The 11,876-nt window shown below is 43.5% G+C and overlaps 1 protein-coding gene across 1 annotated transcript; it reads left to right on the top strand.

Annotated features, from left to right (window-relative positions):
• Nucleotides 1-513: 513 nt before the first annotated feature.
• Nucleotides 514-10,530, top strand: COQ7 (coenzyme Q7, hydroxylase). The gene is made up of 6 exons (XM_079899131.1): nt 514-791; nt 6,736-6,914; nt 8,071-8,185; nt 9,052-9,191; nt 9,833-9,901; nt 10,335-10,530. Exons 1-6 carry the CDS (start codon nt 719-721, stop codon nt 10,410-10,412), a joined length of 654 nt encoding a protein of 217 aa, XP_079755257.1. The 5' UTR covers nt 514-718; the 3' UTR covers nt 10,413-10,530.
• The last annotated feature ends 1,346 nt before the right edge of the window (nt 10,531-11,876 follow it).

The raw sequence follows: 11,876 nt of genomic DNA, 5'->3' as shown, positions 1-11,876 counted from the left end.
CCTGCCTCCACACATGCACCGAATCCCCCACCAGAGTGATACATTTGTTACAATTGATGAGTCTACATTGTCAGATTGGATATAGACTTAAAAGTAAGAAATATGTTGCTAAACCTTCCCTTCCCAACCCTCCCCTTAAGAAACCAATTTGCGCGAATGTACGTTCTCACTAACAGTAAATTGGAAATAATAATAGCAATAATAAATGTTTTCCGTAGAAAAACTAAAAATAGAGAAAAGGAGTAGGAAGAAATTTAGTATGTCAACCCCAATTCCTAGAGATAACACTAATGACCATGTGGTGAATTTCAGAATGTAATTTCTACTATTTTAAAGTGGTTACAAATAGAGAAAAATCTCCTATATTGGTAAAGCATAAAACACAATGGCTATGCCAGTAAACAATTCCTTCATGGTCCTCCTTCCCAGGAACTGAGTAGAGTAATCTTTACCCCGTCGGGATCTTTGAAAGAACAATTTAGCATTCTCATCTCCATGGCAACCCTTTACCCGGTCGGTCTGAGTGATTGATAGTGATCTCATCCAATAGAATCTTTTCATTTGACGTTTCCAACCAATCGAGTGGAAGCAGGTGGCCCAGGGCGTTTCCACCGAGGCAAGAGCGGGTCTTATCTGCCTTACGTCGGCCGTGCGTCATCAGTCTGCGACAAGGGCACGGTTGCTCTGTTCAAGAAGTGGTTCCGCTGTTGCCGCAGCAATGAGCTGCGCCCGGGCGGCGGCGGCTTGCTGTCTGTGGCAGCTGCGCACGGGCGCCCCGAGGTCCCTCTCAGGTAAAGGGGGAGCATTACCGTGGCCCCGCCCCGTGCCGGCGAGCCAGGGAATTTTCTCCTGAGGCTTGGGTCGGAGAGGGCACGGGGAAGACGTTCACTACGTCACAGGGCTGCGACGGAGCGCGACTGAGCGGCTGGAAAAGCGGGGCTAGGCCAGTAGTACGCCGCGGGTCCGCTGGGCGGGAAGTGGAGTGGTTTTCCGCAGTAACCGTCTGGAGCGCCTGTTCCGGGTCGGCGCATTGGGGATGACCTAATTGTGCACCTGTTACGTGACGTCACTGCAGGTGTGGTCGGCGTTCCGGACTGAGGACAGTTGGCGACCTTAAAAGTTTAGTGTCCCGGGGACGGGGGGGTGGGGGGTGTCCTCCTCGTAGCCTTTGCTCAGGGCCTTGTAGGTAGTCCTACGACCAGCAGCGTCCGCTTGCCCCCGACACCTCCACCCCTCACCCCGGAGCTTGTTAGAAACGCGGATTCTCAGGTCCCTCCCCTGACCTACTGGATCGCTATGTCAGTATTTTAACAAGACCTTCGAATGATTCGTGTGCATTTGCAAGTTTGAGAGGCACCAGGGTATTAGAAGGAGTATCGAATTGGGAGTAGGGAGACTTAGGCCTGGATCCTGGCTCCTCCTTTCCTCATATCATCCGAGCTGCCTCAGAAAATTGTGAGGTCATTTTCTCAAAGTTAAATCATTCGTGTACCACCTTGACGACTTTTGCCTTATAGCAATACCACTTGTATTTTGATTACTAAAGGTTTGTTTTTTTTTCCCCTAAACCGTGTCCCATTTTAAATTAAGTAATTTCACGGAAACTAGATCCTTACGGTAAACAGAAAACCAGTATCTTCTGTCCCAAGAAAAGTAATCATAAAAAATAAATACGCTGAAAACAAGAAGTTATTGTGTTAGATACTGTTGCCTACCAAGGCTTGAACCCAAGATCATCTTTCTTTCTGGTAAGAAAGGGAGGTTAGCAAGTGTTAGGAAGACGTTTAAGATGTGTCAGCTGTAAACTGAGACCATCTCCTTGATGAAGACAAAAAAATTGGAAGAGAATAACTCTTGCTGAAAAACATGGGTGTTATTTAATGCATGTTCATAGCCACTTAAGGTCTTCCTATAAACCACATGAAACCTCCTAGGTACCATCATAGGTATGTGTTTCACATTTTGGGAAAACATGAATATAAAATGATGCATTTGAGAGCTTCTAGCACTGGGCCTCAATTTTATATATTATTTCTCAGTTTTATTTTAAAGTGTGTGACAGTGCAGGCAAAACTCAGAGGACTGTTGAACATGATTTTTTTTTTTTTTTTTTTTTTTTTTTTGGCGGTATGCGGGCCTCTCACTGTTGTGGCCTCTCCCGTTGCGGAGCACAGGCTCCGGACGCGCAGGCTCAGCGGCCATGGCTCACGGGCCCAGCCGCTCCGCGGCATGTGGGATCCTCCCGGACCGGAGCACGAACCCGTGTCCCCTGCATCGGCAGGCGGACTCTCAACCACTGCGCCACCAGGGAAGCCCTGAACATGATTTTTAATGCTCCTTAGTTGAGCCAATACCAAAATAAGAATCATTGTTTTTCATTTAAAGAGTTACTTTGCTTCCTGTATCTCATTTTACCTTCATGATAACTCATTAAGAAAGGTTTTATTATTGCGTGTTTTCCCTTAAAAAGGAAATAACCTGATCATTCCCAATTTTATATGTAAGAAATGGCAATTCTGAATTGTCTAAGGTCTGTGTTAGAGACAGGATATGTATTTTCTGGCTCTAGCTCTGTGCCCCATCTGTGATCCATACCGTAGAAATATGTTGCTAAATCTTCCCTTCCCAACCCTCCCCTTAAGAAACCAATTTGCACCAATGTACGTTCTCACTAACAGTAAAGTGGAAATAATAATAGCAATAATGTTCTCTGTAGAAAAACTAAAAATAGAGAAAAGGAGTAGGAAGAAATTTAGTATGTCAACCCCAATACCTAGAGATAACACTAATGACCATGTGGTGAATTTCAGAATGTAATTTCTACTATTTAAAGTGGTTACAAATAGAGAAAAATCTCCTATATTGGTAAAGGAGATTTTTAGAAATAATGTTTTGCCAATCTGTGATCCATACTGTACATTTTTTTCCTTTTCCATTATGGTTTATTACAGGATATTGAATATAGTTCCTTGTGCTATATAGTAGGACCTTGTTGTTTATTTTATATATAGTAGTTTGTATCTGCTAATCCCAAACTCCTAATTTATCCCGCCCCCACCCCCTTTCCCCTTTGGTCACCATAAGTTTGTTTTCTATGTCTGTGAGTCTGTTTCTTAAGTTCATTTGTTAATTTCTTAATAATTTCACATTTTAGATTCCACATATAAGTGATATCATATGGTATTTGTCTTTCTCTGTCTTACATCACTTAGTATGATAATCTCTAGGTCCATCCATGTTGCTACAGATGGCATTATTTCACTCTTTTATGGCTGAAGAGTATTCCAGTGTGTGTGTGTGTGCGTGTGTATATAGGTAGATAGACCACATCTTCTTTATCCATTCATCTGTCGATGGGCATTTAGGTAGCTTCCATGTCTTGGCTATTGTAAATAGTGCTGCTGTGAACATTGGGGTGCATGTGTCTTTTCGATTTAGAGTTTTGTCCAGATATATGCCCAGGAGTGGGATTGCTGGATCATATGGCAACTCTGTTTTTAGTTTTTTGAGGAACCTCCATATTGTTCTCCATAGTGGCCGCACCAGTTTACATTCCCACCAACAGTGTAGGAGGGTTCCCTTTTCTCCACACCCTCTCCAGCATTTGTTATTTGTAGACTTTTTTTTTGTTTTTTTGTGGTACGCGGGCCTCTCACTGTTGTGGCCTCTTCTGTTGCGGAGCACAGGCTCCGGACGCACAGGCTCAGCAGCCATGGCTCACAGGCCTAGCCGCTCCGCAGCATGTGGGATCTTCCCGGACCGGGGCACGAACCCGTGTCCCCCGCATCGGCAGGCGGACTCTCAACCACTGCGCCACCAGGGAAGCCCATTTGTAGACTTTTTAATGGCCATTCTGACGGGTGTAAGGTGGTACCTCATTGTAGTTTTGATTTGCATTTTTCTAATTAGCAATGTTGAGCACCTTTTCATGTGTCTGTTGGCCATCTGTTTGTCTTCTTTGGAGAAATGTCTGTTTAAGTCTTCCGCCCATTTTTTGATTGGGTTGTTTGTTTTTTTGTTATTGAGCTGTATGAACTGTTTGTGTATTTTGGAAATTAAGCCCTTGTGGGTTGCATCGTTTGCAAATATTTTCTCCCAGTCCGTAGGTTGTCTTTTCATTTTGTTTATGGTTTCCTTTGCTGTGCAAAAGCTTATAAGTTTGATTAGGTCCCATTGTTTATTTTTGCTTTTATTTCTGTTGCCTTGGGAGACTGACCTAAGAAAACATTGGTGTGATTTATGTCTGAGAATGTTTTGCCTATGTTCTCTTCTAGGAGTTTTATGGTGTCATGTCTTAATATGTAAGTTTTTAAGCCAGTTTGAGTTGGTTTTTGTGTATGGTGTAAGGGTGTGTTCTAAATGCATTGATTTACATTTGGCTGTCCAGCTTTCCCAACACCACTTGCTGAAGAGACTGTCTTTTCTCCGTTGTATATTAATTGGCAAAGATTAATTGGCCATAGGTGTGTGGGTTTATTTCTGGGCTCTCTATTCTATTCCATTGATCCATATGTCTGTTTTTGTGCCAGTACCACACTGTTTTGATTACTGTAGCCTTGTAATATTGTCTGAAGTCTGGGAGGGTTATGCCACCAGCTTTGTCCTTTTTCCTCAGGATTGCTTTGGCAATTCTGGGTCGTTTATGGTTCCATATAAATTTTAGGATTATTCATTCTAGTTCTGTGAAAATGGCCGTGGGTAATTTGATAGGGATCACATTAAGTCTGTAGATTGTTCTGGGTAGTTTGGCCATTTAAATAATATTAATTTTTCCAATCCAGGAGTATCCATCGCATACTTTTTAAAGAGACCTTGCAGAGATTATGAAAAGATAGAAATAGCAAATATTACAATGCCCCACCCTCCACACATACTCCCAAAAAGCATTTATTAGGTGCCTGAATCTGGAAGAGTGTTGCAGTGCTAGGGAAAATTCAAGTATGTTTTTAATAGAAATGTAATTCTACCCATCAGAAGTCAGATGTGCGTTTGAACTCACCCTCATCCTATGCACTCAGCCCCTTGCTATTTCTCAGTAAGTGGTTTCTTAAAAATGAGTATTGAGGGATTTCCCAATAGTCCAATGGTTAGGACTTGGCGCTTTCACTGCCGAGGGCCTGGGTTCAATCCCTGGTCGGGGAACTAAGATCCCGCAAGCCATGGGGAGCAGCCAAAAAAAAGAGTATTGAGTTGTCTTTAAAGTTCTTTCCCATTAACACGTTTCTGGATGGGAATAACAAAATAAAAGAACAAGCAAACAAGATTACTTTAAAAAATAGAGTCATCTCATCGTTTTCAATTTTAATTGGGCCCCATCTTCCTATAAGGAGGCCAGATCGATGGAAGCACCAGTCCTTGGACTTGGAGGCAAAAACTTGAGACAAGTTACCTTGACTTTGTCAAATGTCTCAAATTATTCTCCACATAAAAACATGGCCACGGACCACAGTGACCCACTGTCTGATGGCACAGATCTGAGTGGTACCTTACACCTGGCAGAACTTGGACTCCATCCAGTTTCTTGAGTCAGATATGCTCGGTGAGATGGAGCAGGTTATATGTGGAAGACTGGATCACAGCTGGGTCACCATGCTTCGGACCCCTAATATCCACTGCTCCTTTGTTTAGTCATTTAAAATCCCCTGCCTGAAAAGTTCAAATGCAGAACCCCCTCATATTTCATCAAGCCTACCCCATCACTGTGTCCAAAGCACTCAAGCCTTTTTTAATGGAAAAACAAACAAACAAACTATAGATGTATCCAAAATGAAACTTTCTGCACATTGTGTGGGTGTTCAAGTTAGCCTAAATGAAAAGAAGTATCTATTAAACACACAGTAGTCATACATAAGAGCCTTGAAACACATCTCAAGATGATATCAATACAGGTCAAAGTTCACATTCCAAACTAAATGGTCTCTCTGAGTCTCTATTTCCATATCTTCAGAATGAGTTGATAACACCTTATACATCTAAACATGTTACAAAACTCTTCTCTTAGGGGAGAGAACTTTGGGAATGCCCTAATGTAAGCCTCAGAGATTACAGTCAAGGTGTTACTGTTTGGAGATTTTTTTAAAAGACAAAATCTAATCTATCCTGAAGAATTTATATTTTGAAAGCAAGAAGAGTTCAGTTGAATTAAGTACCATAATGAGATGAAACCTAAGCTCTAAGGCTAAGTTCTCAAAGTCAGATGCCCACGGGTGCAGATATTTTTAGGAGAAATTAAATCTACAGTTCGTAACCTTGGCTGCAGAGAGGATTTGCGCACAGAACTTTTCAAAAACATCTGTGTCCCCTCCCAGAGATCAACGGGGGAGGAGCATCCGTGCTTTTGAGAGCTCCCTAGGGGTTCTGTGCAGCCAGGGTTGGGAACAGAGCAAGCTGGCACGAGCGGGTGGACTGGAGAACCATGCCCGTCTAGAGGCAGCTACCACGTTAACTGCCTGGTGAGAAGACAGGATCAGTATTTCTAGATCATCATACACTTAGATTGAAGCCAGAGTCCAGATCTTTAGTTAAAATCTTCTATGTTTTAAATAATGGTAACTAATTTACTTCAAAAAACAGAACAAAAACCATTGCAGGTTAAACAGAATACACCCGTGGGCGTACCCCACCTATGGGGAGCTTATTTGTGACCTTTGCTCTAAGGTGCCTCTTTCTTCTGTCTATGAAGGAAACAACTCAGTTTTACCCGAGAGTAATGGAGAATAAACACTTGCGTTGCAGCTTATGGAAGAAGAAGCAGTGTCAGATTTTGCAGTTCGGGAGTGACCTTAGACGGTATCAGTCGGGCAGCTGTGGATCGAATAATCCGGGTGGATCATGCAGGTGAATATGGAGCGAACCGCATCTACGCAGGGCAGATGGCCATCCTGGGTCGGACGAGCGTCGGGCCGGTCATTCAGGTGGGCGCCTCTTTATCTGAGTAATGAATCGCATTGGGTCATGCCTTCTCAAGGGAGATACTGTTGTCCCCAGGCAAGTAAGAATTGGTTGTGCGGGTGGGGATGGAGGAGTAAAAAGCATATTATTATTTTTTTATCAAGCACATACATTTCGTACATAAACACATACAGTATATCTGTAGTATTAAAATGTCTTGGTGGGGGGCGGTGCGGGCGATAAAAAAGGGCTGAGAGTCAGCGTTAAGTAAAAGCGCCAGTTGTGAGACGTTGTGGTCCTGCCCATAGTGGAGACCAGTGGAGATATTTTATATTGAGGGGCAGATGGTGGGGCCTGGGCTTTATAGTCACACAGACTATAAAGGTTCACATTCCAGCTCTCTCCCGGTGTGACCTGGGGGAAGTCACATGACCTCTCCATTTCCATATCTGCAAAATGAGCTGTTAACACCTCATTAGGTTTTGGTGAAGAATAAATGAGCTGGTGTAGAGCGGCTAATACCATGCCTGGCATGTAATAGACACTTAGCACATGTTAAATTGCCTGCTCTGAGCCCTTGGGCAAGTTACTTAACCTCTCTGTGCCTCACTTTCTTCGTCTGTAAAGTGAGGATAATAACAGTTCGTCCTTCACAAAGCAGTTGTGCAGATTAAGTTAATTACGTATGTAAAGCTATTTGACAGTACTTGGCTATAGGACATACTCTTAAGTGTTAGCTCTTATAATCATTCTCCCTTTTTTCTTTGATGTAAATGATACATTTCTGGCTCTCTGAAAGGAACTTATATAAAATGTAATATTCTGCCCTTCTGATTTTGAGGTGGGCTACACATCTCATTTCTCCTGGGTGCGCACTCTTGTCCCTGAATAGGCGCGTTGTGGGTCGGAGGAGCTTCTTCTGGCACCATGGTTCGGGGTCCGCTTCTCTGGAATTAAGATTACAGATGCTTCTTTTGGTTTGCTGTCACTCTCTTCTCCGTAGCCTGATGTTTAGGGTTTTTCTTCGACGATTCAAGGGGAATGGGAGAAATAGCAGTTCTCATCATTTTGCCCGTTTTGCTTCCTTTACCGCACGTGGACAGGGCATTAGTTTCCTTGCTATATAGCAGGCGGTCTCTGTGGAATGCTTGCATGTCTTTGTTTTTATGTTTCTTACAGAAAATGTGGGATCAAGAAAAGGACCATTTGAAAAAGTTCAATGAGTTGATGGTTGCATTCAGGGTGCGGCCAACCATTCTGATGCCCTTTTGGAATGTGCTGGGCTTTGCACTGGGTATGTGTCTGTCCAGAAGAGCCTGTGTGAGCTTAGGGATCTGGGGTGATTGAATCATTAAATAACCACTTCTACAATTCTTGCTGTGTCCTCTTACAACCTTTTAATTTACTTAATATTTTTCTGAAGTTAAATTGACTTTTTTTTGCTTACATTTATTTAAGATAGAATCTTAAAATCAGAACTTTTATAAATAGAAGGTACAGTGAAAATAAATACAACAGAGAGGAAAAATGCTAGAGCAATTCAGTTGTAGCCAGATGGTGTTCCCCGATGAAGGTTCTAAACCTGAGATCTGCTCACTCTTAAAAAGGGAGTCAGGGAATTCCCTGGCGGTCCAGTGGTTGGGACTCGGCGCTTTCACTGCCTGGGTTCAATCCCTGGTTGGGGAACTAAGATCCCGCAAGCCACGAGACACGGCCAAAAAAAGAAGGGTGGTGGGGGGAATCAGTGGTATAGAGGAACCCAAAACACACTCACCCTCAGTGAAGACTCACTCCTGCCATAATCGGAAGGTTAGAAAAAGCACTGATAAAAGAACATTCTTACTATGTGATTCAGGGTTTAACACTGTGATCTGGTACCACCTATAACCGTGGTTTTCAAGGGGGGAAGTTGCTCCTGAGGATGCTTGGCAACATCTAAAGACATTTTTGGTTGTCACAACTGGGGATGCCACTGGCACCTAGTGGGTAAAGGCCAAGGGTGCTGCTAAACAGCCCACAGTGTTCAGGACATTCCCCCGCAACAAGGAATTATCCAGCCCCAGAGTCCAGGGTGCCAAGGTGACAAACCCTGACCTCAGCTGATCTCCATCCCCAGTGGTATCAGCCCCAACCTTTGCCTTCTGGGTCTGACAATTCCAGGTGCGGGAACTGCCCTGCTTGGGAAGGAGGGCGCAATGGCCTGCACAGTTGCTGTGGAAGAGTCCATAGCACACCACTACAACAACCAGATCAGGATGCTGATGGAGAAGGAGCCTGAAAAGTATGAAGAGCTTCTTCAGGTATTTGACTGGCTCTGGAAGGGGCTGCTGTGGGGGAAGGGCAGATATGCAGTTTGGTAAGAGGAACAAAATAGAGTGTTAGGGAAGTGCGATGCCTCAGAAACCTAGGGCAGCACCTCATTTTAAAAGCAAGCAAACTGAGGCAGCTGAAGCCGTATGCCCTGTCACGTGCTTGGGCAGAGCTGGGACTGAAACCCGTGTTTCCTGAGCCCAGACCTGTATTCTGTCTGCTTCCGGATCATTGATAGATTCTGAGCAAATGCCATGAGTACAAACCCTTCAGATTAAATAAATAAATATCCTCAGAAATTTTCTACAGCAAATAAGGGAACTGTTTAATTTTTTTTGAAGCTAAGTCAGTGGCCAACCACCTGTTTCTGTAAATAAAGTTTTGTTGGAACACAGCGGCACCCATCTGTCTACATGTCCATGGCTGCTGTCCCCTCTACGATGGAAGAGTTGAGTTGTTGTGACAGGGACCTTACAGCCCCAAAAGCTTGAAGTACTGACTCTGGCCCTTTGTAGGAAAAGTTTGCCTACCTGTGTCTTAGATGATAATATGAGGCTTTAGTCTCCAAAATAAGTCAGGACAGCAGGGAGCTGGTAGGCTGACTTGCTTCCATTTCTTTTTCCTTAATCAGGTGATAAGGAAATTTCGGGATGAAGAGCTTGAGCACCATGACATAGGCCTCGAACACGACGCAGAACTGGTGGGGAACCCCCTTTACTGTTTGCTTGTGGTGACCTTATTTGGAAGGATGAGGGATGGGAAGGTTTCTGTTCCCAGAAAGATACAAAGTGGCTGTCAGACAAAGAGAACCAATACATTGCTTGACAGAGAGCCAGCAAATGCCTTTCTCCCAACTGGGAATCTTATTTCTTGCTTCTCTTCCTTATCCTTTTACCCAGCACTTTCTTCCTCTCGGGTGAGAAACCAGTTGGGTCAAACGTTTTGGATGCAGCAGAGGCATTCCAATCTTTTGAATAGGTTTTTTTTCCCCCCCAATTAAAATAAATTGTTTCTTAGATCTTATTACTTATCCAGAGAAGTCCCAACCCTGCCATGCCAGGCCTGTACCTTACAACTGAAGGTGAACATAGAGCAGGTTTCTTTGGGTTGCTTATTGTTGTTGTTTTTAACAGGCTCCAGCGTACGCTGTTCTGAAGAGCGTTATCCAGGCTGGATGCAGCGTGGCAATATATTTATCAGAAAGACTGTAAAGTATGTCCACTTTTCCTTGTGTATAAACGATGATAGTAATTTAACAAGTGACAATAGCAGAAAAGGAAACGTACAGTTACTGTTCTGTGAATTTGTTAATAAACTGCGAGGTTTTTTTGTTAATAAAATTCTCCAGTGTTGATTTTTTTTTTTTTTTTTTTTTGCGGTATGCGGGCCTCTCACCATTGTGGCCTTTCCCGTTGCGGAGCACAGGCTCCAAACGCACAGGCCCAGCGGCCATGGCTCACGGGCCCAGCCGCTCCACAGCATGTGGGATCTTCCCGGACTGGGGCACGAACCCGTGTCCCCTGCATTGGCAGGCGGACTCTCAACCACTGCGCCACCAGGGAAGCCCCTCCAGTGTTGATTTTTCTCTGTGCTGCTTTATGGCCATACGGCTGACAGTTCACCAGGTGCATTCAGATTATAGCAAAATAAGCCGGTCCTTGTTTGGTCTGTAGTTAATTTTTTCATAAAGCACTAAGAATGAATCATTAAGAAAGTAACAGAAATCTTCAAGAGAAAAAAAAAAGAGTTTACTGGTAACACAAAGTAATTTAAAACACAATGATGTTTAAGATTGACCAAGCAAGACTGCTGAGCCCATCAGGTAAGCGGAAGACTGACATTGTTTTGTTTTGTTTTGTTTTTTTTAACATCTTTATTGGGGTATAATTGCTTTACAATGGTGTGTTAGTTTCTGCTTTATAACAAAGTGAACCACTTATACATATACACATGTTCCCATATCTCTTCCCCGCCCCGTGTCTCCCTCCCTCCCACCCTCCCCATCCCACCCCTCCAGGCGGTCACAAAGCACTGAGCCGATATCCCTGTGCCATGCGGCTGCTTCCCACTAGCTATCTACCTTATGTTTGTTAGTGTATATATGTCCATGACTCTCTCTCGCCCTGTCACAGCTCACCCTTCCCCCTCCCCATATCCTCAAGTCCGTTCTCCAGTAGGTCTGTGTCTTTATTCCTGTCTTACCCCTAGGTTCTTCATGAAATTTTTTTTTCTTAAATTCCATATATATGTGTTAGCATACAGTATTTGTCTTTCTCTTTCTGACTTACTTCACTCTGTATGACAGACTCTAGGTCTATCTACCTCATTACAAATAGCTCAATTTCATTTCTTTTTATGGCTGAGTAATATTCCATTGTATATATGTGCCACATCTTCTTTATCCATTCATCCGATGATGGGCACTTAGGTTGTTTCCATCTCCGGGCTATTGTAAATAGAGCTGCAATGAACATTTTGGTACATGACTCTTTTCGAATTTTGGTTTTCTCAGGGTATATGCCCAGTAGTGGGATTGCTGGGTCATATGGTAGTTCTATTTGTAGTTTTTTAAGGAACCTCCATACTGTTCTCCATAGTGGCTGAACCAATTCACATTCCCACCAGCAGTGCAAGAGGGTTCCCTTTTCTCCACACCCTCTCCAGCATTTATTGTT

This window comes from Stenella coeruleoalba, assembly GCF_951394435.1.
Source record: "Stenella coeruleoalba genome assembly, chromosome: 15".
Lineage (NCBI taxonomy): Eukaryota > Metazoa > Chordata > Mammalia > Artiodactyla > Delphinidae > Stenella > Stenella coeruleoalba.
The sequence above is the reverse complement of the archived record's forward strand: the minus strand, read 5'-3'. Positions and strand labels throughout refer to the sequence as shown.

Bases quoted from the DNA above. Each gene is read 5' to 3' on its own strand.
- COQ7 (XM_079899131.1), top strand. From the start codon at position 719: ATGAGCTGCGCCCGGGCGGCGGCGGCTTGCTGTCTGTGGCAGCTGCGC. The intron at 792-6,735 runs GTAAAGGGGGAG...CTTGCGTTGCAG, and splicing joins CGCCCCGAGGTCCCTCTCAG to CTTATGGAAGAAGAAGCAGT. The intron at 9,192-9,832 runs GTATTTGACTGG...TTCCTTAATCAG, and splicing joins AGTATGAAGAGCTTCTTCAG to GTGATAAGGAAATTTCGGGA.